Here is a 25,122-nt window from a genome sequence, read left to right as displayed (position 1 = left end):
TAATATCTTAAAGTTAGTCCTCAACTTAGGACTGCAATCTAAAAGTTAGTCCCTAGTGTAGACTACTTATTGCCTATTAGTCCTTCTTATCTTTACGTAATCTCCCCTAGTTCTTCTATTTCTAAGGAGTTATCTGTATAACCTTATTTCTTATTTATATAAATACTGTACTACCTGCACTCTACCTTACCTAGTAGGGCTGCATTACCTATAACTTATTAGGTTGTAATATCTACTTAATAATAATAAGTAATTTCTATAGTAATTAACGTAGTTCACAAGTGAGTGAGCCACACAAGTGAGTGAGCCACTTTTCTAGAATTTCGTACAACCTACTTTTCCCTTTATTTTTCTCCACCTACAACTATGGTACAACATTCAAATGAAAGCGATTTAGTCCTAGCGCTAAATGCGCTCAGATCCGACCCAAAATTAAGCGTGCGAAAGGCTGCATCTCACTACAAAGTATCTCGTGCAACCCTCCAACGACGATACCATGGCCAACCTGCCAGACGCGATATCCGACCACCCTGCCAGAATTTAACCTCGTACGAAGAGGAGACCATTGTACGATACATCGTTGACCTGGATTCGCGAGCATTTTCGCCACGCCTTAGTGCTGTTCGAGAAATGGCCGATCGACTGCTTCGCGACCGCGGCGCGCGACGCGTCGGAACAAACTGGGCCTCAAACTTCGTACGACGACGACCTGAGCTCCAGACGCGTTTTAATCGAAGAATCGACTATCAGAGAGTCCTCTGCGAAGATCCGGACGCGTATCGCGCGTGGTTTTCCCTCGTACGAAACACAATTGCGAAGTACGGGATAGACGATACCGATATCTATAACTTTGATGAGACTGGGTTTGCGATGGGCAAGATGTCCTCTGAAATGGTTGTTACAGCCTCTGAACGACGTGGCAAGCCAAGAGGAGCACAACAAGGGAATCAGGAATGGGTTACAGTAATCCAGGGCATTGGGTCGTGCGGCTATTCTATCCCGCCGTACATCATCTTTGCAGGCAAGGTCCATCTTGACTCCTGGACGTGCAACAGCCCCCTCCCACCCGACTGGGTAATTACACTTACAGAAAATGGTTGGACGACAAATGAGAAAGGCCTAGAATGGGTACAGCACTTTGATTTCCATACAAGGAGTCGTACGAAGGGTGCTTACCGCCTCCTCATCCTTGATGGCCACGAAAGCCACCATTCTGTCGATTTTGAGCTATACTGCAAGGAGCAGAACATTATTACGCTCTGTATGCCCCCTCATTCATCGCACAAGCTCCAGCCGCTTGATGTTGGGTGCTTTAGTCCCTTAAAACGGGCGTACGGCCAAGAAATTGAGGTCCTTATGCGGGTGCACATTACGCATATTGCAAAGGAAGACTTCCTCCCAGCCTTTTATAAGGCGTACGACAAGGCAATGACAACATCAAACATTCAAGCAGGCTTTAGAGCAACTGGCCTTGTCCCGTACGATCCGGAACATGTGATTTCACAGCTAGATGTGAAGCTTCGTACGCCATCACCTCCAGGTTCTTCTGCTGGCTTACCAGCAGCTTGGGTCCCAAAGACGCCAAACAACCCAATTGAATTCGATTCACATTCTGATTTTATTACGAATCGCATCGTACGACATCAGAATAGCTCCCCAACGTCAATTATTGGGTATATGCAGCAGCTGAAGAAAGGAATTATGGTGGTAGCCCATAACCAGGTTTTGATGCAGGCACAAATGACTGAGTATCAAGAGGCAAATGAGCGTATGAGCCGCCGTCGCCGTACGAAAAAAAAACAGCTTCAGAAAGGTGGAACACTTACAATCAATCAGGCAAAAGATATAAAGTCTCAAATTGATGTAACAGAGCAGTTACAGGTAGAAACAGGTCAAAGTAGTGGTCGTGCGAGGAGGACAGAAACGCGCGCGCGACGATGTGGCATCTGCGGAGAGACTGGACATAATGCTCGCACATGTCAGAAAGTTGAATCTACCTCTGAAGAAGAGGATTCTAAATAGTTTAAATTAATTTAAGGCGTTGTGGTTGATTTCTCTTACACATTGTTGTACGGGTAGTAGAAAAGTGGCTCACTCACTTGTGTGGCTCACTCACTTGTGAACTACGTTATATAGAATTACTTAAAATAATTATAAGGTAATATACTTATATAGTAAGTTGCAAATTATAGTAAGTTGCACACTTCCTTATTGTACATAAAATCCCTAATTTTTAATTATTTTTTAAAAGTCTATTTTAGGCTAAAAAATACTATATTTTCAGTTTTAGCATTCAATAAGAGTAAAATTATAGGAAATAATATTCTAAACATTCTTAGTCTAATTAGTATATAGTATTATATAAGCTAGCTTATTTAGCTCTCTAGATAAGACATTTAAGTATAGAGTTAAGATTAGAGTTTCTATAGTATTATTTCCTATAATTTAACTCTTATTAAATATTAATACTAAAAATATAGTATTTTTTAAACTTAAAATAGATTTTTAAAAGATACTTAAAAACTAGAGGTTTTATATACAATAAGGAAGTGCGCAACTTACTATAATCTGCAACTTACACTAAGAATAAAGAAGCTTATTTATAAAAATACTTATATACTTAATTGCATATATCTCTATAACTAAAAGAGATATAAGTAAATGGGTTTTATATTTAGAATCCTTATAATTTTAGCTATAGAATGGTGTATAATTTATCTGCATATCTTGTATATAAGGATTTACAGACATACTAGTCTACATACAGACTAGTAGAAGCATTCCAGGCCAGCCCTTCATACCAAGGACTTCAGCCCTACATACCAGATAAATACACTATACTATAAGTGTATTTTCACATATAATAATATGTATTAATAATCTAGGATTTTATCCCTTAGGCAGAATTATAAATAGAGGGAATTTCCCCCTCTATTTACCTTAGACTTTAGACCTTATGCATGCAAGTAATATACAACCTTTCTGCCTACTTTTTATCTTATCCTTATTTAAGATATTCTATCTTATATTCCTACCCTAATCTTAATCTTACTATATAGGTACATTAGTAAAAGTAAAAAGATAAGAGTTAGTATTAGAATAGAGTAGGGTATTTAGTCTAAATAGTTTCCTTTTCTTAACTCTAATTAGAGATATATTATATAAGCTAGGTTTAATTAAGCGAAAGATATAAGGAGATAGAGCTAATTAGACTTAGAATAAAAAAATAAAAACTTACTTTTATTAAACTTTTTATACAGATCCTTTAGATTAAACTAGAGCCTTTCTTATTACTTACCTTCAAATGTAATAATATAAGACAATTAGGAAAGTCTACTCCTTCAATTAAGTTAGAAAGAAGTCTAATTAGGAGACTTAAAGTAGCCTAATTGGAATAATTTCTTAAGTCAATTGAGGAGGCATCTTGTATTGCCTTAGAGGTTTAGGGTATTTCTTTTAAGTTACTATACTACTATAGTCCTAATTATACTGCACACTTTTAGTATACTAAGTATTATATACTTATATACTTTAAATCTCCTTACTATTATCTAAGTTAGTAAAGGCTAAGCCTACTTAGCCTTCTTTTTATCTTTAATCTTATATTTACTTATATTAGTAGCTTCTTTACTAGCTATTAGTTAAATATTATAAAAGCTGCATAGTACTACTATAGCCTTTAGTCCTCTACAAAGTTATATAAGTTAATTATTTATATATTTTACATGCATGCAATTTAAAGAGTTTATACTACTAGTAGTAGCTATACTCTACCTATACTATAAATCTTAATCTAGAAAATCTACTTTTAGTAAGCTAGACCTATCTAATTAATACTTTACATTTATTTGCTACTCGGATCCACCTTTCGTTTGTCCTATATATAGCCTAAAGAGTACTTTCAACAAGCCCTTTCACTGCGCGCGCAGCTTATTCTCCCTATTAGACTGCAACAGCCTGCTAAGAGGGCTGTATTAATAGCGTCATTTACCAGCCGAGTAAGAATGATAGATGGTTTGAAAAGGTATGTAAGGGATGTTGTTGTCTTAACTACAAATAATTCACAGGGTTTATGTGTTCTCATTCTTTCTTTCCATGGAATCTAAGGTTGGAAGCTGGAATGCTCAAAGTCGCAAGACCAACATCTCAAGCAATGTTGCCGCTTTCATTAAGCCACAATTCATTCCACACAGGGTAATATGTCAAGCTTTATCCTCGAGTCTCGGCTTGCTAGCTCTCGCCACAATCACAGCTCCCTATTTGCGGTCTCTTGGCCCGCTGATCTGTTAGCAACACTGCATTGTCTTACAAAAAGTCTCCTCATCACCTTAGTACCACGCTAGGTATTAAGGGCGTCCGTGGAAACTCTCCCTAGTGTACTAGCGTCCTATGCATGGGGCCTGTCGCTATTCTACTCCCTGCTTTCCCAGCCACTATGCGGCATGGCGTAGATACTAGAAACGCTTTAGGGAGCGATGTGTTGAACGCCAAAGACAATGTCTCACCTCGTAAACAAGTACTTCCCTTAAACGTAGAAACCACTTCAATACTGGATCACTTCTAATAAATAGCTTCCAACTCATCGGGCTTGCAGGGAAACCGTTCTTCTTTCCTCTACAGCTCGTTGTAAAATTTTAAGCCATTGCGCTAGATTGCAGAGAGCAAGACTGTATCTCCCCCCTCAGCCTCGAAGCGGATAACATCACGACAGACAGAACCCGGTGCCGCAAACCGACATGGAGGTTAAATACAATCGTCGCGTCTCCCAGATGCTCTGGCTAGCGGCTGCAGCCACGCTTATTGTGGCATTTCTGCGATTTTCACAGCCCAGCGGTCAAGTGAGCAACTGGGCAAGCTCGAAGGTCGGCAGTTTCGCCAACAGGTACAGTGACCGAGAGTCCCTGGCGAATTTCATGGCTCGCTCCGAGAGAATATGGGCCAAGACGGTGAAGCAGCGTCATGAAATGATTGCTGCGGACTTCGGCGATGTTTCCAAGCTGCCTCTGTAAGTTAAGTCTCGCTATTGCAGCAACCCTTTTCCCAAATGTCTTCCACACACACGGCGTGTTCGGCTGGCTATGCCTTTTGTTTTTTGTTCCTTGAATATGCAGCGTTGCTAAACAATTTCCTCGCTCAGGTTCCCTGCAACCGACGTCCCCTCATACTTCGCCAGTCCGTACTCCATTTGGGACTTCGCTCCAGCAGCTTACAACTGTCCTTGGGATGTAGAGCGCATTGGCCGCATGGGAGACGGTGGCAAATGGGTATGCGGCATGTCACGATACGAGAATTACCCTAAGGATCGGGAGTGTATCATCTACTCCTTTGGGGTTCGTGATGAGTCTAGTTTTGGTAAGTATCTTTCCTAGTGGCTGTATTCCCCCTCCTTATTTTTAAATAGATTACGTGGATGCTAATAGCAATTCATTGCAGAACAGGAGATGCTTAGCCGTACGAACTGCGTAGTTTGGGCCTACGACTTCTCCGTCGTTGACTTTGGGGAGCAGCTGGAGCCCAGCAATCGTGATCGAGCCCATTTCAAGCAGGTTGGCATTGCTGGCAAGACGGATGAGAGCAAGTCACCTCCCTTTTACAGCATTGCCGACTTGATGAAGATGAACGGCCATACCTACATGTTAGTCTTCCGGGTCTAGAACTGAACCCCGAGCATCGTTTTAATACTTTCTCTAGCGACATTCTCAAGATGGACATTGAGCTAGCAGAGTTCGAAGCCATGGACGGCCTGCACCAAGACTTCTCTGCTTCCGGCGAGGAGCTGCCCATTGGTCAGCTAATGGTCGAAATCCACTTATTCAGCGGTGTGACATCGAAGACTGTCCTCGACTGGTGGGAGCGCCTCGAATCACGTGGACTGCGTGCTACGTGGACAGAGCCCAATCTGCTTGCTGTGACCTTGGGCGCGTCCAACAAAGACCCAATAATGGCGGAATACACCATGATCAACGTTAAAGACAGTAAGAACATACTGTTTCACAACCACTGATCATGGTTGGAGGCGTATGTACTGCCGGATCGTCAAGGTTATTCTATCGATCTTAGGACCAGGTCAACACATGCATAGTTGTGTACATGACCTGGTAGATAAAATTTTACAAATTGAAATCTATTGTTATTTCAACACATGCATAGTTGTGTACATGATCTGATGACACAAATTTACAAATTGAAATCTATATTTCAATTTGTTGGAATGCCGATCGGATGGTCGATGGGAAAGTGGAGACATCGGCCTGGCTGGGCCAATCAGATCACACATATTCATCTCCGTCAGAGTGGGTCCGCCTGGCCATCCATATCACGGCCTTCGTCCTTCCTACCCTTCACGTTAGATCCTCTCTTTTACACACCTGCGAATCCACGAATACCCTCATCTATTAAGACCGTTCGTTATCACTTAAGTGACCTGTGATACCAACACTATTGTTATTTCGTCGTTACCGTTGCACTGAGACGGCTTGGTTGTATGTCACTGGTGTGAGTGCTGAGTCTTTCGTTCAAGAGCTACTCGGACTGACAAATTTTTTTCCCAGTGCTCCTATGCTACGATAAAGATCTGAATGCAAACGAAATTAAACGAAGTGAACTGGATTACTCTATAATTTAAATCGCAAGGACGTCAAATCTGCTGCACCCTACGGGAAGGCGTCCATAATATCCTGACCATCAATCACAAACTCCTTGGTATATTGATCCCCCTTCATTATCAGAGGCTCGACGTAGATCCGATCCAAGCCCCAGCGTTGAGTATTTGGGTAGATGTACGTCTTGAAGAAGTCCGGTTGGTCCATAGTCCGTGTGTACGTTACCAGCGATGACATGGTGGAGATGAGATTTCCCTGGAAGTACCGGCCCCGCACAAGCACGTTGTACTCGACCACGCCCTTCTGGTCGAACGGTAGATGGTCGACAATGTCTAGTAACTCAGGGCGGTCCGCCAGTAAAGTCCACTTGTCGTGAACAGTGTAGTTATCGGCTGCCATGAGGTCGCGAAAAGTTTGGATAGTTGCCCGGTCGCCGCAACTAATGTAGATGTTGGTGGTGGGTTCCGACGCTCCCGCGTTCATGCGGCGAACTTCGGCGGCATGCATCTCCATCTGCCGGGCGGGCGTCCCCCAGTATGTTGGCCAGTCGTATTCGGCACGTAAGTGGATGCCAACGTAGTTCCCACCCTGGAGTCCATCGGAATCGAAAACTTCGTCGCCGATGGCCAGGAGCGTCCTGTTGTGCGGCAACGCACGAAACAACGCCTTGCGCAGTGTGCTCAACTCGCCCGAAGCGCGGTAGTCCCACGCTATATGGCTATCGGAATAGCGCAACAGCAGCGGATTCTCTGGTGTCACGTCGTCCATAGAGACTCCTTTGGCAGCAAGATCGTTGGTAACGAACGTACTGAAGGTGGTGTTGTAGTGTGGCCGCTCCTTATAGTGCCGTGGCGTGAGGGGCACGATGCGATCGATATTCGGGTTCTCATCGCACGGCGAGATTTGCATGCCGGGGCAAAGCTCGCCCATCGACTCTGTCAGCTTCTCCATGTCCCACCATCTGTCTGGGCAAATGACGCTATGCTGGACTTCTCCAAGATTATCCTCGGAACGCTCCGTCACGTATGGAAATATGACCCCAGCGCCGATCTCAATGGCCAGGCGCAAGCAAGTTTGAAGTCTGTTGCGTGCGTTGTTAACTCCACCACAAATAGATGTTTTGTTTGGTCCGCAGTCGCTGTGGCAGCTCAGCCAAAGTCCGTTCGTCCATTGTGTTTCACTGCAAAGCCCTATCAATGCAGCATCGGCAGCGTCGTATTGATTCGTTTCCTCTGACTCGGCTCCCGTCGATAACAGATTTGGCGTCACAGTCGTGTCCCGGAGAAGTCGTATCTCGGCGGAGAACATCCATACACCCCAAACAAGGATCAAAATGCAAAAAGCCACTTTGGTTGCTTTGGATTGGACATGAGTCATCAACGAAGATCTCTCGTTCGACGCCATCATGGGATACTGAGATTGAACAAATACAGAGATAGTAAACTCAGCACGGGAGCGGGGGGAGGGGGAAGGGGGGAGAAAAGGCCCATTAACGGACAGACTGGCGACGCAGAAACAGATGCGCGGAACGTCAGGGAAATTGCGGACAGGTCGCAGAGTTCATTTCTAAGGCGGGTTGGTGGGAAACTAGGACACGCCACATGAAGGGAATGTAAGCAATGAAAAACGGCTAACTCCTTTGCGTCTTTCCACCGGATTGCCACATCCATAGAAGCATGGCTCCCAACCCCCTCCCTCGAATCATCCCTGTAGACTAGCGTCCCGCCTCACGAACCACGGAATTATTGACATATGAGTTGCGTTCAGCGAACATTCAAATACGGGTCCGCTAGCTGGCCACACCGGTCATTCCAAGCAGGCCCCCTTGCGTGCCCATCACATTGAGAACACGCCACGGTCATGAGACAGCAATGACATAGGGTGGATCGAGAAACTAACATGAACTGTCAGGGACTTAGCTGCGGAAGGAGATATTGGTACCTGGCGCACGAAGAACAACCCGATGCAGATATTATCCAAGCTGGTTTGGCAATTTCATCGAGACCTTCACAGATGCATACAAATTGGTTGCACATATTGGTTTCTACATAATGTGTACGTGTGATCTTTAGATAGCTTCCTTTAACAATAAGCAGCAACTCATGCATAGTAATAACAACGAATAGACTTAAGTTGGTCTTAAAACTGCAACTTTCAGTTTAAAGATTATCTTATCTTTATTAAAACGGTTTACAAGAATTCAGTGCTCTGACCTCTGTCTATAATCACACTGTGCTGTAGCATGCAGAATTTTGTCAGCCTCAGCTGCAGATATGGTGGCGTTGACGGCTCCCTGTCAAGCCTGTGCCATCCTATCTATCCTCATTATTTAGACCTTTTTGCTTAGTTATGAGGATAAAGTCCTTCAAATGCTAAGATATGTCACCCTGAAAATACCGATCTCATTTGACTTATCTCGCAATGTGCGTTTGTTCTATCTGTTCTATGCTAAACACATTTTGTACCGATACATGCCGTAGAGAGCTCCATAAACATTTAGGTATCATAGATTAGAAGGGTCCTATTGTTTCTAGAAAGGGCGTAGATCTCGCAGATTGGCAGCCGCTTGGTGCGGATCGGAGCAGCGTGGTGCGGAGAGGAACAGGGTAGACCCGGTAGAGATATTTTATCAGGCCTAGACTATCGGATCGGACCATGTATATGACTTGACTTACATGAGGCCGTCATAAAGAGCTTTATTATGCCTGTCTGGTAGTTCATTAGTGATTTCAGCTTTTCTATATATATATATATACTTGGCAGTGAGTTCACTATCATATGACCGTGACAGCTACCCTGTTCTGATGGGCAAGCATCTTCTCAGAAAGGATGTGATGAGATTCAATGGAAACGCCAATTTTATTACCATGTCAGATTGCCTAAAAATATTGACCCTAGCGGTGAGAAAGGCGGGTTTCCTTCCAGTGAGATGACCTACTTTGGCGCATCACTGCAAGACACACTGGAGAACTCAGGTACATCCTAGTGCCTCGATGAGAAAGGATTATTGCAATTCATGGTACGAAGCAGACCCAATGAGACGGATGTTACAATATATCTTGCTAGACTACCCGCCGGTAGCTCACAAATCTAAGGCAAAACCAGACCTGTAGCAAAAGATAGACTGTTCTGTGTTTGTACAGAGTCTGCTTCCCGACGTCGTCTTGTAATATTCTAACTAGTATAGTCTTTAAAGGGTTGGGAACACTCTAAGATTCAAGGTTCGCGTCAGTTTGTCTCACGTCTTTCGAAAAGAGCGAGTGTTCCCAGATTACTCACCTGGTCGCCAAAGCGAGATTTTGATACCTTCCATTCACACCATCCGGTGATTTTATATCATAATGACAAAAAAGATTGGCGACGATCATTTTGATTTCGTTGACAGTGAAGTCCCGGCCAGGGCAAGCATGCTTACCATAGCTGAACGTCAAATGGGTGGTCCCAACGCTCTCGGATTGCGCCTGGCTCACAACCTCTACCAACTGGTCTTTGTCCTCACGGAGCTTGTCGAAGCGTAGGGCGTCAAACACGTCTGGGATCGGAAAGATCTCTGGATCCTCGTTGATTCCTATACTTGGGACCTCGATGAACATGCCCTCTGGGATCGTTTGCCCATTTGGAAGTTGGAATAATTTCACTACTTTTCGAAGATAGAAATCTATAACTGGTTGAATTGCAGGGCATAAGTTCTACGGAATCCAAAGACACTTGGTTCGCTACACTAGAAGGCTGACGTGGAACTTACTGGCACTGAGTGGAATAACTATCTTGATCTCGCGTATAAAGCTATCGAGCTTCTTCATGTTCTGTAGCAAAGTACTGGTGAATTGGCCTTCTATGTAAGTTAGGGCTTGTTGTACATCCTCTAGTAGAAGCGTAACAGGCTCGGTTCTCGCTGCCAGCCAGTAAACTACATTAGTTGCTGTTATTGCGGTTGTGTGAATGGCAACAAAGCTAGCATAGACCTGCGCTATTGCAAGGCTACGGTCAGTAAGCTCGCCAACTTTCGTCTAGGCATCAAACATCCACTAAAGCATGTCTTCGTGCTCCAATCGGCTTCCCTTCAATGCTGCTTCTTTACGCGAAGTGACGATGGGTCAGAAGACCGCCTCAGCTTCCGCAAGCCCATGTGTATGAATTTAGTCATCGGCAGCCAGTGCGCAATGAAAGGGCGCAGTATGGATGGCAAAAGTGCAATACCATACACAGCAATGATAAGATTCTTGGTGAAGTTGATGGATGCGTCGAGATGTATCTCGTCCCTGCACAGCTCAGGGCTTACAAATGCCCGACCAGAGGTCATCGCGATGATGCAGAGAAGCTTGGCATTTATGTTGACTTCGTTCCATTTGGCTGACTGTGGCAACTCGAGGCCCATTGCTTCCTCAGTTTCTTCGAAGATACTTACATTCAGACGGGCTGTTTAATATGTCACTCTTCAGTTCGATGGATAATGGTCTATCCCTCTGGGAGATTAATCAAGTGCTGTTAGCAGAGACGAACCGCAGACACAAATAAGAATAGAAAGTTTAAACCCTACCGTTTTTAAATTCAGCTTCTATAGCAGATAAAGTAACTATTAACTCTGTTTTCTTCATTTCTAAAATATGTAGCCACTATCTCAAGTATATAAATAGTGAGAAATAGATTTCATAATGTTTTATAAGAACTACAGTTAGCATTAGAACGTTGCTTAATATTGTATATAGAAGGCTCTAAGTTATTAGTATTACTATAGTAAATAGTCTTATAATTAAGACTATCTTTAATATAGTTAATAATATCTTAGAAGTCTTTTAAATAATTCCTATAGATACATAAGTATTCTAAAATTAACTATTAAACTAACGCCTATATTTAACTTAGCTAAGTATATATTGTATACAATAAAGCCAAAAAATAATTAATATAGCTATTAAAGATCTTTAAAAGATCTATAACTTTCTTCTTTCTACTTTAAGTTAAGCCTCTTACTTTAGTAGATAAAGTTATAATATTATCCTTATAGCTAGTAAGGAAAATACTTAATATAGTAGCTTTATAAATTAGTTAAGTTCTCTATTCTATTATTTTTAATTACATAAATACTTAAATAGTAGAAGGACAAGGGACTTACTGTATCTAAATTAAGACTTAAATATATAGATTTATCTCTTAGATGTAGAATTCTAGTCCTATCTACTATTTAAGCCTGAAAGTATTGAATAGTAGCTAATGCTTTAATAATAAGAAGAGACTAATTAATAACGTAGTTCACAAGTGAATGAATCATACAAGTAAGTGAATCACTTCTTATCGCTAAGTAAACCCTAAGTTCTAACTATTTATTAAAAGCGAATCTTTAACTAAAAAAGGTCTAGTTTTTATTATTGTATAACGATAAGACTTACATTCTAATAAATAATACTTTAATAATAAGTACAGTACTATATCTCTTATAGATATAGATAGACCCTTATCTAGCCTTAAGATAACAGCTTATCTTTATATAAAGAGATTAAAGTAGAATAGGATTTATATACTATTATATTCTAAAATATAACTCTTATCGATATGTAACAATTAAAACTAGGTCTTCTATAGCTTAAGATTCGCTTTTTAATAAATACTTAGAAATTAGGGTTTTCTTAGCGATAAGAAGTGATTCACTCACTTGTATGATTCATTCACTTGTGAACTACGTTATAAGTAATAATTATATAGAGTTTTCTCTATTATTTACATACTTAGCTAGCATCTAATAGAAAGTTTCTACCTTGTTTAGTACTATAATAGTTATATTATAAGGTCGCATTAATTATCTTAAGTTAGACCCTAGCCCTTTATCCTCTAACTTAATCTAGGCACTAATTACTCCTGAAATGCCATTAGAGGCTTAATAACTTACAAGCAATAGATAACTTAAAAACTTCTTGCCACAATTCATGCAATGTCGCGTTGTTTATCATCTTCTTATAAATCAACACATCTTACACACACTTGCCGTTCTGCTTTTTTCCACAAATTGATTCGGTGTTCGGCCCGATATTTCCTCTTTGGGTCAAGTACTCCATCTGAATCGGAGCTCAAAGTTTTGTAACTAAGGTTCACCCAGGCCATGTGTGGTCAGTGTCCTTTGGTAGTTGTAGAATGCACCAAACTTAGAAGTGTCATGCAACAGCGAGAGTCGCACAAGAATGGTATTATGACTCGGGTATGGTCCAGGGCGATCAGAATTCAGATTCCCACATGATCACAATCGATAGATAAGAAGCACCACACCAGGCAGCAAATAGAATAAGCCGGTTAGATGGGCAAATTGTACATCCAATAGCCAACCCTCAAACAACCTCAACCTCTGCTTTTAGCTTACTCTGCATCACCTCATCATGAATATGAATAGTTCAGAAACAGGATTGAACGCGGTGAACGAATACCAAACGAACGTCAGTGGACTCGAAGCACAGGAGTTGCCTATCCTTAGCGATGAAAAACAGCATACTGGAAAGGCTGAACAGCCGTCCGCCGAAATCTCCCAGCCCGGTGAAGACTCTCTCTCTGAAACTAAAGCTGGCAGCCGGGGGTGGCGTTTCTGGGCTATCTTCGTTAGCTTGGCTGTCACGGCCCTTTTGAGCGCAATGGAAGGAGGCATCATGTCGACCGCGCTTCCGGCCATTACGCGCTCTGTCAATGCTAAAGAGGATTATGTCTGGGTCATCAATGTCTATTTTCTTACCAGGTGTGTTTCTTTTGCCCCCAATTCCGCACGACCGCTCCCCTGAATCACAGGACTTGGACTGACTACCGATGGGGAGAAGCGCGGCTGTCCAGCCCCTCTACGGCCAGATAGCCGACATATGGGGTAGACGATGGCCGATGATGGTCTCCGTGGTAATATTCTCGGCGGGTTCCGCCGTTTGCGGCACTGCTAACTCTGCCCGTGAGTTGATTGGGGGACGAGCAGTTCAAGGACTTGGTGCCGCCGGAATCAACGTACTTGTCGAGGTCATCTTGTGCGACCTTCTACCATTGCGGGAGCGAGGACAGTTCATGGGGTTTCTGTTCTTGTTCATCGTTCTCGGCTCCGTTCTTGGTCCCTTACTTGGCGGCTTGATCGTTGACCGCGTGTCTTGGCGTTGGGTTTTCTTCCTGAACCTGCCAATCGGCGGGGCCTGCCTCGTCCTGCTGTTCTTTTCCCTCCAGCTCAAACACCGCGAGGACGATGGATCGACTCCTATGGAAAAGCTTAAGAAGATCGACATTATCGGCCTGTTGATTCTCTGCGGATCCGTCACATCACTACTCTACGCCCTTACCTACGGCGGAGGTGCGAAATATTCCTGGTCTCACCCCGTGGTGATCACGACACTCGTACTCGGTATTCTCGGCCATGGCCTGTTTCTTGCCTACGAAGCATCGTCTTGGTGCCCTCACCCGGCACTGCCGATATCCCTCTTCCAGAACAGAACCTCGGTGGGCGCTTATGTTGCGGAATTCATGCAACTCATGGTGTCTACAGGCGTTCTCTACTTTCTTCCGTTATACTTCCAGTCGACCCAGCTCGTATCTCCTTCGAGGTCAGGAGTGCTTCTACTCCCGTTTTCCATTACTTTCTGTATAACGGCCGCAATTGGCGGTGCCTTGGTCACCAAGCTCGGCAAGTTTCAAATGGTCCATGTCGCCAGCTATGCCTTGCAGACCGTGATTATGGGGGTCTTTACGCTGCTCGATCGCAACACATCCCTGGCGGTAACGGTTATCACGAGTTTGATTGCCGGCGCCAGCGTCGGGCTTCCCAACGCGTCTCTTCTAACTGCTGTCCAAGTCGCTTTACCAGACTCGCTCAACGCCGCAAGCACCAGCGCGTTTGCATTCATTAGGAGCATTGCCACCGTCTTCGCCGTTACTGTTCCGGCCGCCATTTTCAACAGTCGGTTTGATGAGCTACTTTCATCTCAAGGCTTAGACTTAGATCCGGCAGCGAAAGCGGGCCTGGAGCTTGGTCAGGCGTATGAAAAAGCGTCACGAGGCTTTGTTGACTCGTTCACTGACCCAGATCGAGGACTTATCATCAGCATGTATGAGATGAGCTTGCGGCGAGTATGGCAGATACTGATCGCGTTCGCGGGGATCGGCCTGATCGCTGTGCTTGCTGAAAAGAACTTGGAGACACGTACAGAACAAACGTCGGATGATTTTGGCATCAAGGAGCGAGAGACAAAGGCTGAATAGCTGAGCCATTTTAATGGCTTTGAATCTAGGTTGATGCTCCCGTTAGGAAATTTGAACACGCTGGCAGGCGCATCGCATCAAGCTTCCACAAAGTGAAATGAGATAACGAGAAGATAATCCTCATTCAACAATAGATAGGCGATGTAGGAACGCCATGTCCGATATAGTTGTGAAATTGTCTCCTGGTCCTCCTTACAACACGAATAGTATCGGAGGAAGATGTTTTCCATTGCCCAGGCTGTAATGTGATATCGAAGATACGGCCGGGTAAGTTGCAATTGTGGTGGCCAAGTCAAGTGCAACTCCAACCGACTCCGCTTCAAATGCAGAGGCAAGATATTCTCACTCATGTCCAACATTGAGCGCTTCAACTTTCAGAGTACTCTACAATGTGTTGCGTTCAGTGAAGTTGGCAAACCAAGGAAAGTGTGATTCTTGCGGATGCCTCGAAGGTCCCGTTGATCGATCACAGCGTTGCGGGCGCAAAAGCGGAATCGGAATCACTGCGGCCGTTGTTTCCCATCAGCTGTGATAGTACCTTGTTTTCGCCAAAAAGGCGTAGCTTTCCGACCAACATATTGCCAGAAACTTTAGCCCAATCATCAAATCAGGAATCATCTACTCTGGGGCAAGACTGGGTGTCTCCAGGCTTGAAGGAAGCGAGGTCCATTCGCACCCGGTGGGAGACCTCTTTGTAGCATCCGTCATCTGCATGGCGCTGGCCTGGAACTTACGAACTTACCGACCTTGACTAACAAGAAGGGGGGCTTGGGTTATAAAGTTCGCGCTTACTGCATAATTACCCGACTGACTTGACGCAACCGCGCTTGGCTTGGCAAACTGCAGGGCGTGACTCGGACAATTTTATGACTCAAGTCGGATGTCCCATCAGGTTCCAAGCGTCTACTATCCCATCAACCGCGGCAAGGCTCCAGTCTCCACCTCTATTTCTACTTTTCTCTGCAGTACATTAATGCACCTAAAGCACTAAAAGAGGCAACTGAGGCTGCTGCAGCTTCAGGCACTAAAAGCACTAAAAGCTAATGCATTTGTTAGAAACTAAGGTGAGTGACTTTGGCCTGCTGTTGTTGGCTACTACCCTGCATTTGGAGGCTAGCCGCGGTTGATAGGATAGTACGCATTCAGTTTCGACTGCAGGCCAGGTATTGCACAATATTGACTTATTATGGTGTTAGGGTAAGTTTAAGCTCCCGTAGCATGGAGCTGTGATCCACAGCCTTAATGACTCTTACTGGCTGGATTTGTGTTGGACGTGCACAAGAATTCTAAAGTACTCATCAAGGATAGTAGTATCATGATGCAATGTATTGTACCAGAACGTGAGCACACAAAAAAAGCTTGACTTCCTATATCTATGCAGCAAGCTTTAACTTTTTGAATTAATTCTTACTCGATGGCTGCCTAAGCTTTTCTGGGACAGGAAAGCTGGGCACCTTTCCAAGGTTAGTTTGTCATTTTGACTCCTGTTGTTGCAAAACAGATAGATCTAAGTGGCTGTTCTTCTACGTTTGCAATGTGTTAGACTTGTAAGCTTAGTGAGAATCATAGTCTAACTTTCAAAGAATAGAGGATTTTACAGGAAATAAAAACAACTAACGCATCCTTCAGAGGACCAGCAACCTCCTTGCTAGTGTTCTAGGCTAGAGTCATGACCTGCAGTGTTTTCCTCTGCTCAGGCAGACTGCCCTCTTAAGCTCCCTTGGCAAATTGATACGATTTTGCATGAAAGGAAAAGCGATATGGAATGAGCCCTGACTCAATAGAACCTACGTGACTCATGAATGGCATCTTCCGTCAACCTGAATGATAACAGCATTCTCCCTACAGGTTACCATTTCACAGTCACAAAGTGGGGGATCAAAAAGCTACGTCTGATAGAAGGTATTGAACAATCGTTGTTGGAGGTTGTGAAGAGCATTAAGAAAAATGGATCACAAAACAATGATGAAAATGCGCAATTGCTTCTGAACAGCTGTTTTTAAGTCTATTTGATCTACTTGACTTGGTTTCAGCAAACCTGCCTATTGAGGCTTTGTTGAAAACCTGTAGATTGATCTTTTAGCTTCGCGAACTATCTAAAATCCCTCTGATATTCTTTATCACACCTCCAGCTAGAGCAGATCGAGCCGACATCTGACAGTTCTCGCCACCAACTCTAGCGCCGTGCATAAAAACAAGAAGAAAGGCCGGGGTACATCTCGGATCAAGCAGACCGCTCTCCCGATGAGCTGATGGCATTGTTGGCTGAGCGGGTGCCTGGTTTCCTGATCCAGTGGAGTCAATTCCCAAGGTAGTTTCGATTCTGTGCAGTATCTGACAGCTGAGATGAATAAGCATCTCAATCTGCAGATGGGGATGGCCATCCAGGTGAAATCCCCCAAGGCGGATGTCTGGCAAAACCAAGGGCCCTGCGTTCTTCTTATCACCCTTGAGCATTCTCGAGCTAAGAGGTGACAGCGGTGACGCCAAAGGTCTATCATTTGTCTGGCCTTGGCACCGCTCCTCTTGATGCTTCTGTTGTGGGCCTTGTTGCCGCAACTGCTGTTGGTGCTGTTGCGCCAGAAGCGCATCGTGAATGGCGGCAAATACCACCTCAAATCCGTGGAATAACCACAGATAACACGTCATAATTGTGAATGTTGCTGGGCTGCTACAGAATCTGCCAGATTGGTGGCACAACAAATTGGCTGCTGCCGGCGCTGGTGTGCTGAAGGACTGGTAGGTCTTGAGACCTGGGTACTGGGCTCCCATGTTCTCTCTATCGTCCTTTTCGACATCATCTCCCATTTTTTCGGACAAGGGTTCATGGACGCCTCCTGTGTCTTCGTTGGAGAAGAAGTCGGTGACATCCTGTGAATCCAGGTAAGAGCAATCTGAGTTTGATGACGAATAACAATATTGCTGCTCCTCCTGGGACTCCATCAAAGTTCTGAGGCGAACTAAGATTTCCAAAAAGGCCTGAGAGCTCTCGAGCAAGATGCCAATGATGTTCTTGCAAGGCATGGTTTCGGCAGCGGTGCCGTTGGAGATGCTGGAGGTGCAGGGTATTGTATAAGCCAATATGTCTTCGAGTGCTATGGGTTGGTCTTCTGCAGCGCTTAGACACTCCAGAAGTTTCAGATTGAGCCTTGCGAGCCGATTCAGGCACTCGTTTTTCGTGTTGGGGGGGCCGTTCGTGTTGTGTTTGTTCTGCAAACCCATCTGATGACTGCTGTTGTTCGAACTGGCCACATCGCCGGCAGGATCGCGAAGCCGATGGGCCAGCCTAACCTCGGTCTCCATCATCTCTTCCAAAGTAGAGTCTGAGTTGGTCATGTCCGGGTCGAGTTCGCCGAGATCACATGCCATATTAGGGCCGGGACCCAAGTCGCTTTCCGTCGACAGTAACGAGTGGAAGTCTGGAGGCAAGGTAACGGCGTTTGATACAGTGGGTTCGAAGATCAAGTTGTGTTGAAAGGTTGTCGTCGGGACAGAGTTTGGCGCCAACTGACTTGCAATACGGCCCTCGTCTGGGTGTTGTGTCGACGCAGGCGAGGGAAAGGGAGCACGTTGCCCTGAATCCCGGTATCCATTGTCGCCAGCACCAGATAGAGAAAGGCGATTGGCATTGCCGGGTCGTTTGTAGATGGTCGTTGGTGAGAAGGGGCCGTGGGCAAGCCGCTGTTCATAGCCACTTGTTCGGATGGGTGCCCGACGCGTACGCACCATGCGCAGACACTCTGCGCCTGCTTTGACGCATCGCTCGCACGCTAGTAACGTTGTTTCGTTGCCTTCGCCTATGAAGTCTCCTCCGGATGGCCTCACGCAGCGGAGTTTGTGGGCACGGCAACGGTCACAGGCGCTTCTTCGTGAGCTGCCACTGCTGTTGTGGCTACTTTGGGCATGGCTATTGCTATCGACGGTGAAAAGTACCGGATCTGAAACCATGAGGGCAATCAAGAATGGAAGTAGAAGAAATTGGATAGGTTTTTTGAGTTAAGGAATGCCAAAGTATGCAGCGTAGCCACCAGTTGATGGTAGGTAGTTGTGAAGAACGGGTGTAGCGTTGAGCTTTGAAAGTGAAGTACGATTGATTCTTAGTCAAATTTGTGTCCACAGGATATTTTGGCCCTTCTTCCCCTCTATCTATGAATGAGGAGTATTTTGCAGAACTCAATTGGCAAACAAGAACGCGGTTGTTTGCGCGATCAGGATTGCAGGTTCGGGCCACCACACTCCGCGACATGAGTCGGATAACTTTATAACTGCATCTAACAGGGTTGTTTCCAACAGGGTGGTAACCAGCAGGGTTGTAAGCCCCATCGTATCAGTTCAAAGTTTCCAAGATGTTTGACTAATGCGAGAGGGCGGGTTATGTTGGTGAAAACGTTGTGCGGCTGATGGAAAGCTTGGGCTTGCGGATTGTAATGCCGACGACGCTTTGATGAACTATCACGTTCTCGCACACAAAGAATTTGACGTGGGGCATAGAATTCCCCCAGAACCTTGACATAAATGCCGTTGCTTGTACATTTGTGACGATGCTGAACAACTGCTAGTATCGAAAGGTCATTCAATTGAGCGAACAGTCTCAATATTGTGAGGTTATTCGTTGATTGCTGGTTGTGTAGGAGGAAGGTTCTAAGTGAAGGATGGCAATCGACGGAGGCCGTGATTTGGCTGGCCAGACGGACCCACTCTGACGCGGATGGATCCGTGTGATTTGATTGGCCCAACGATGACGGTGTCTCCACTTTCCCATCGACAATCCGGTCGGCATTCCAACAACAACAACTTGCCTCATAGTCCATCACAGGGATAGAAAACACCGATTCAAGTTGCCACCCCACTGGATTAGGCCGGTGTGAACTCTGAGCTGCATCGAGCTCCGCTGCAAATCTTTTAATCATGAAGTCTTTAAACTAATCATCGCTTCCAAACTTTGAATTTCGAAACTTGCTAAGGAATTACAGCTACCTTCCTACAAATGATTCATGCCAAAAAACGAGTCACAAGTTGAAAGTTGGTTTTCCCAAACCCCAACTAACTTAAATCAGATAAAACTTGCAAAGCCTCTGTACGCCTTTCCAGGTGGAAAACGCGCATGGAACGCGAGTAAGAGGATTAAGCTTAACCGTTGAAACCAGTAAACTCCAATTTCGACAGGGAAGGTTGGCCCCTGAGGAAGCATCGGGCAGGACTACCTTTACCGAGACCGAGATGTTTGCTCCACAGAAAAGTGCGGCGTCCGCGATGTGAGCTGATGGCAAATGCCGATATGAACCATTTAGACTAGGCTTGCCTCACACGTGCTTGATGTATCCTCAATAACATGCCTCAAAACTTCGTTCAGTGTTCTTGATCATCAACCTTATCTCCTTGCTTCACCATGGCAACCCAAAGGACTATTATCTCGTCGAAGAGTCGTCGAAAAACCCCACACGTAACTAATGAATGTCAATGGCATCGTACAGCCATTACTTACATCAAGACAACCCTCCCGAGCCTTCACTGACGCCAAGCACCCCCTCATGCATGGGCCGCTTTGAAAAGTGAAAAGGGTCTTCAAGAAAAGGCACGGGTCGTCGAGTTTGCGCAGCAGATTCTCGCTACAACCTTAGACCCGGAACAAGTCTATTTCTCAGCTCTCTCCGAGCATGTAACCTCTACCACTCAAAATAGCTAACGAAGATAGTTGTTTTCCCCAAGTATCTGATATGTGGAAGCAGTTCCACTTTTACTCGAGTTTGAAAGTCGTTCTCGATCTGAGAGTTGGGGACCACAATCCCCAGCGTGGCCAGATTTCTCTTGAAAAGTTAGCTCGAGCAGTGAACGGAGGAGAGGGCTTGCTCATTCGCATCAGGCGAGTCGTCATGACCAAGTACGTTTTCGCGGAGCCACGGCCAGATGCACAGACAAGATTCTGTGTCATGGGCGATGCAAGGGGCCGATATGCACCACCTTCTTCTGCGCCGTCTGGATGAGGAGTTTCGATCTGCCAGCCGGGAGCCGGATGCATTACGGCAAATCGGTTATCGCAACCCTAAGCCCGATGATGCCTTCGGTTTCAATTTGCAATTTGGATATGAGGGTACTTACTGGGATCACATTGCCAATTTCAACCAGGAACGCAGCGATAATTTCAACCAAGCTATGAGGGCCGTGACCATCAACAATATCGGCGAGATCCCAAAGTCTTACCCATTTGCGAGCCTTGCTGAAGATGGAGGATTTATTTTTTGACGTCTGCGGCGGTCTGGCCCAAGTCAGTCGAGAGATTCTAATTGCTCACCCCGGAGCAGGGCTACGTTGTGTGGTTCAGGACAAACACGCATTAGCCTCCGAGAACCATCGCAAGAGTAACAGCCTCTACGACATCGAGCCTTCGGACTTGGCATTGGCATTGCAAGAGCAAGAATTTTTTTAAATTCCCAGTCAGTCAAGAGTATGCACTTCAGGTATCTGCTGCTTCTATCAAAGTACCTGCTAATCCAATTGCCGGAACAAAGCTGCCGCAGCATACTTTTTTCGACACATCTTCCTCGACTGGCCTGACGAGGCATGTGTTGGAATCCTGAGGCAGATCGTCCCTGCGATGGACAAACGGCGAAGTTGAATTTTGATCTGTGATCAAATTGTCCAGGGCGAGTTGCCCTCTGTTGCGGCGATTCTCTATGACGTTTGGTATGATGTCTCTGTCCGGCGGCGAGGAGCGTAGCTTGCATGAGTCTATCAGTCTCCTCAAAGAGGTAGATTCGAGGCTGTATATCAGCGACGCTAAGAGGTTGCCAGAGTCCACTACGACTATCCTCGTGGGGAAGCTCTCGTCGACTGCAGCCTCATATGCAATCTACAGATCCCAATGTTAGCTTCGGTTCGAGTTTCTCTAAATGCTACACAACAAGATGCTTGAGGCTCAGACATCCTACATTCATCTTGGGGGGTAAAGAATTACCGTGCAGTACACAAAATGAGACAAGAGGTGCACCAACATTGTGCAAGTTAACATTGTTTTGATTATCTTGGGTCTAATGACTGTCTCTCCATTGACCTGAAACCGAGTCTAACTGCCGCCTTAACCGCCAGTGAAAGTCTAAGCATTCATGATTCAATATTGGCTACGTACTGGAGCTGTTGCCGGTAGTGGCGGCACACACTGACTCGGTGTTGTTGCAGCACTGCACCAAACCCCGCCCAATTCCGCCAAGCCTTCATCTGCCGTTATCTAGATAGAGAGCCACGGATTGGGCATTCCGGGATCTGTGATGTTTACCGCGATAACAGGGCTCAGCCAGCTGTCGTAGTCATTTGCATTGTTCAAGTCGCCTCCCCATCTAAGCGCGCGGACCAACACACGATAATCGGCATTCGGCAGTTGGTAAATCGTGCCGTTAGCCAACTCAACAACCCCCCATGTCCACTCTGTGCTGTAAACACTATAGCCTCGAAAGTTAATCGAAGTGAGGCCACGGGGCTTGTCGCCGCCGTACATGGAGCCAACAAGGCCATAACTCTTGACACCTGCCACATGGTCAAGCGAGTCGAGGTCCAAAGGAGGGTAGGCTGTTGTCGTGTTGGTGAAAAAGGTTGCATTTGGGTCAGCTCCCGGGAGGTATCCGAAAGAAGAAGGGGTGAAGTTATAGGCGGCGTTAGAGGCGAGATCAACAGGCACTGTGTCAAGGCGAACATATGCTGACGGTTGGTCTATGAAGACAGTGATGACTGGGTCGTTATCCGAGCCGCGTGTCTCGTTTTCCGCGACCGCCTTGGCCGGGAAGGTGAAGATGGCTTTCTCGCTAACACGGACGCCAGTATCGGAAGAACTGACAAAGGGCAATGTCGGTATACCTGATGGAGGCTGCAGAGCGGCATCAAGGTTTTTGACATCTCCCACATATATGTTGGGAACATCTCGGCGTGAGTATGGAATGCCAAGATAGGGGATCGAGAAAGTATCCTCGCCATTGGCGACGGTGATGAAGCCACTGTAGGTGGGCAAGAGAGCAGGGTCTACAACAGGAGGCGTGACGGTGAACTCAACCGTTGCTCTACCACCGGCAGGTACGGTGATGGACTCTGCGGGGAACGACACACTGGCGTAGATGGCTTTGAAGTTCAAGGTCCAGTAGAACATCTCGTTGACGTCGCTGCTTTTGGCTTGCGGCAGCGCATCCACTTCCGCGGCTGGCTTGTGGCCTAGCGTGTAAGTCTTGGGCGCAGAAGACCGATTTTCGATGGTGAAGTTCCGCTCAACAGGACCAGCCGTGTCGCGGAGGTTGAACTCGGTGGCCGAAAACACGGTATCGGAGGTGATTGCTCTCAGAACGTTGACCAGTCCAGAGCCCTGTTGCGCCGTTGTCGTGAGGATGTCGTCGCCGTTGTACTGCTTCAAGGGCTCTGCCGATGATTGCAATCGTCTCGCAATCTCCTGGGGGCTAAGATCAGGAAACTTCTGCTTCAGCAAAGCGTAGCAACCAGCAAGGCTTTGAGAATAGTCAGAACATTTCGCAAACTTGAGCACTGTGTTGTGAAGGACCAGACTTACTGCGGTGTGGCCATGGACGTGCCGGAAATGACAGCGTATCCCCATCCGTTGGAAGTCACCCAAGTACTGAGGATGGTGCCGCCGGGTGCAGACACTTGGGGCTTCAAAGACATCTCCATGGTAGGGCCAAAGGTCGAGAACCATGAGGTGGTGCCGCCGGTGGGTTGGTCAATCTGGTGTACCGTTTGATCCTCGAAGCTCAGGGTGAAGTTGTTGCCCTGGTTCGCGATACCAGACAAAATCTTGTCTGCCTCAGCCTTTCTCACCTTGACCGTGTCGATGTCTCCATACGAGCCCGGCTGATCGATTGACATGTCATCAGCGTCAGGGAACCACGACCAAACATTTTTGAAGCCGGATGAGCTGCCCCGCTCGTCAACGATCTCGTAGAAACAGTTGCTGCTGGCGGTGACCAAGGCGACCACGCTCTCCTTATCGGTAAAATCCGCAATGGCCTTGGTCCACGCCTTGTCCACGCACTCGCCGTTTTCGTCATCTGCGACGAAGACATTGAAGAGTTTTGAGGGGCTCAGGGGCACCACACGACCGTACTCTATGGCTGAGCCGTCCGACCCGGCGGCGTTGTACGCGGTGGCGAAGTGCAGGTCGCTGACAGAACCAACTGAGATGGCACTCGGGTCATGTGCCGGTGCTGAGGATACATAGAGACCCGTATCGCCCTCGTTTCCGGCAGCGATGATGATGCCGATGCCTTGCGACTGGATTTTCTCAAGAAGTGTGGTGTAGGGCGATCCTGTCTCCCAAATGGCCGTTTCGCCAATAGACATGCTGATGAGATCAACGCTGTCGCTGGCAGCTTTTTCGAATCCTTGCATCAGGATATCATCGGTGACGCCTCCAATACAGCCGAGTACTCGGTAAGCATACAGAGAAGCGTCGGGAGCAACTCCCACGATGCCGAATCCAACACCTACTGGATCCCGGGCGGCAATGATACCTGCAGTATGAAACTTGGGTCAGTAAGGCGAATTCGGCGCGTCTTTGGCTCGGGAGATTCAACCTACCAGCAACATGCGTGCCATGACCACCATCGAGACAAGTGGTGAGCGGATCGTCATCCGGAACTGGGTCGTTCCAGCCCTCAAAGTCATCACCAACCAGATCGTATCCTCCAGCAACCTTGAATCCTTCTCCGAACCCTCCTCCGAGGGCGGAGTGACGCCAGTCGACGCCGGTGTCCAGGAAGCCAACCTTGATGCCTTTTCCGGTCAAGCCCAAAGCATGAGCCTGGTCAGCGCCGGTCATCCTCAGACTGGAGATCACATCACTGGTGCCATTGATGGTGACAACTTGAGCTGTGTCCCGTAGTTGGATAGGATTGACTCCAACCGGCACAGAAGGGTTCGGCGACTTTATAGGTCGGCCAGAGCCAACAGGGATGGGACGGTCGTAGTATCTGTTCGGCCACACCCTCTTGACCTGAGGCAAGGCGAGGAGAGCATCGACATTGGTATCGTTGTTCGCATTGATCGACAGTCCGTAGAAATACTCGGGGTTCTTGAACTCGTGGCGTACAGAATAGTCCAAGAGGTCTTCGGCCCGACGATGAAACGCCGAGTGGGCGTCTTCGTCAAGACCACGACCGTTGATGGACTCATTGGACTCGAGTTCAATGATGAACCCAACGCTGGGCGCCGGGCTGGCTTTGACAACTGCGCCAGGACGAGTTGCGGCAAGGACTGGCGTAGTCAATGCTGCCGCAACTGCCAGAGCACGAGGGTCAATTCTCATGATAGCAGCTGT

The 25,122-nt window shown here is 46.3% G+C and overlaps 7 protein-coding genes across 7 annotated transcripts; 3 read left to right on the top strand and 4 right to left on the bottom strand.

Annotated features, from left to right (window-relative positions):
- Positions 1-4,736: 4,736 nt before the first annotated feature.
- Positions 4,737-6,004, top strand: CH63R_05338 (uncharacterized protein; the record flags this gene model as incomplete). Its single annotated transcript, XM_018300313.1, has 4 exons — positions 4,737-5,005; positions 5,138-5,352; positions 5,434-5,635; positions 5,692-6,004. The coding sequence occupies 4 exons, from the start codon at positions 4,737-4,739 to the stop codon at positions 6,002-6,004; spliced, it is 999 nt and encodes a 332-aa protein (XP_018161559.1).
- Positions 6,005-6,653: 649 nt separating this feature from the next.
- CH63R_05337 (Alternative oxidase) lies at positions 6,654-8,006 on the bottom strand (the record flags this gene model as incomplete). The annotated part of the gene is made up of 1 exon (XM_018300312.1): positions 6,654-8,006. The coding sequence occupies one exon, from the start codon at positions 8,004-8,006 to the stop codon at positions 6,654-6,656; it is 1,353 nt and encodes a 450-aa protein (XP_018161558.1).
- Positions 8,007-9,877: 1,871 nt separating this feature from the next.
- CH63R_05336 (Ent-kaurene oxidase) lies at positions 9,878-10,980 on the bottom strand (the record flags this gene model as incomplete). The annotated part of the gene is made up of 3 exons (XM_018300311.1): positions 9,878-10,260; positions 10,348-10,512; positions 10,803-10,980. 3 exons carry the CDS (start codon positions 10,978-10,980, stop codon positions 9,878-9,880), a joined length of 726 nt encoding a protein of 241 aa, XP_018161557.1.
- Positions 10,981-12,970: 1,990 nt separating this feature from the next.
- CH63R_05335 (Major facilitator superfamily transporter) lies at positions 12,971-14,813 on the top strand (the record flags this gene model as incomplete). The annotated part of the gene is made up of 2 exons (XM_018300310.1): positions 12,971-13,320; positions 13,397-14,813. The coding sequence occupies 2 exons, from the start codon at positions 12,971-12,973 to the stop codon at positions 14,811-14,813; spliced, it is 1,767 nt and encodes a 588-aa protein (XP_018161556.1).
- A 2,079-nt stretch (positions 14,814-16,892) lies between these two features.
- On the bottom strand, positions 16,893-18,761 carry CH63R_05334 (C6 finger domain-containing protein; the record flags this gene model as incomplete). Its single annotated transcript, XM_018300309.1, has 1 exon — positions 16,893-18,761. The coding sequence occupies one exon, from the start codon at positions 18,759-18,761 to the stop codon at positions 16,893-16,895; it is 1,869 nt and encodes a 622-aa protein (XP_018161555.1).
- A 2,004-nt stretch (positions 18,762-20,765) lies between these two features.
- Positions 20,766-21,056, top strand: CH63R_05333 (O-methyltransferase family protein; the record flags this gene model as incomplete). Its single annotated transcript, XM_018300308.1, has 1 exon — positions 20,766-21,056. The coding sequence occupies one exon, from the start codon at positions 20,766-20,768 to the stop codon at positions 21,054-21,056; it is 291 nt and encodes a 96-aa protein (XP_018161554.1).
- Positions 21,057-22,038: 982 nt separating this feature from the next.
- On the bottom strand, positions 22,039-25,110 carry CH63R_05332 (Subtilisin-like protease; the record flags this gene model as incomplete). The annotated part of the gene is made up of 3 exons (XM_018300307.1): positions 22,039-23,296; positions 23,359-24,316; positions 24,384-25,110. 3 exons carry the CDS (start codon positions 25,108-25,110, stop codon positions 22,039-22,041), a joined length of 2,943 nt encoding a protein of 980 aa, XP_018161553.1.
- Positions 25,111-25,122: the final 12 nt, after the last annotated feature.

This window comes from Colletotrichum higginsianum, chromosome 3 (assembly GCF_001672515.1).
Source record: "Colletotrichum higginsianum IMI 349063 chromosome 3, whole genome shotgun sequence".
NCBI classification, from domain to species: Eukaryota; Fungi; Ascomycota; class Sordariomycetes; order Glomerellales; family Glomerellaceae; genus Colletotrichum; species Colletotrichum higginsianum.
Note: the sequence above shows the minus strand (reverse complement) of the source record. Positions and strands in the feature narration are given on the sequence as shown.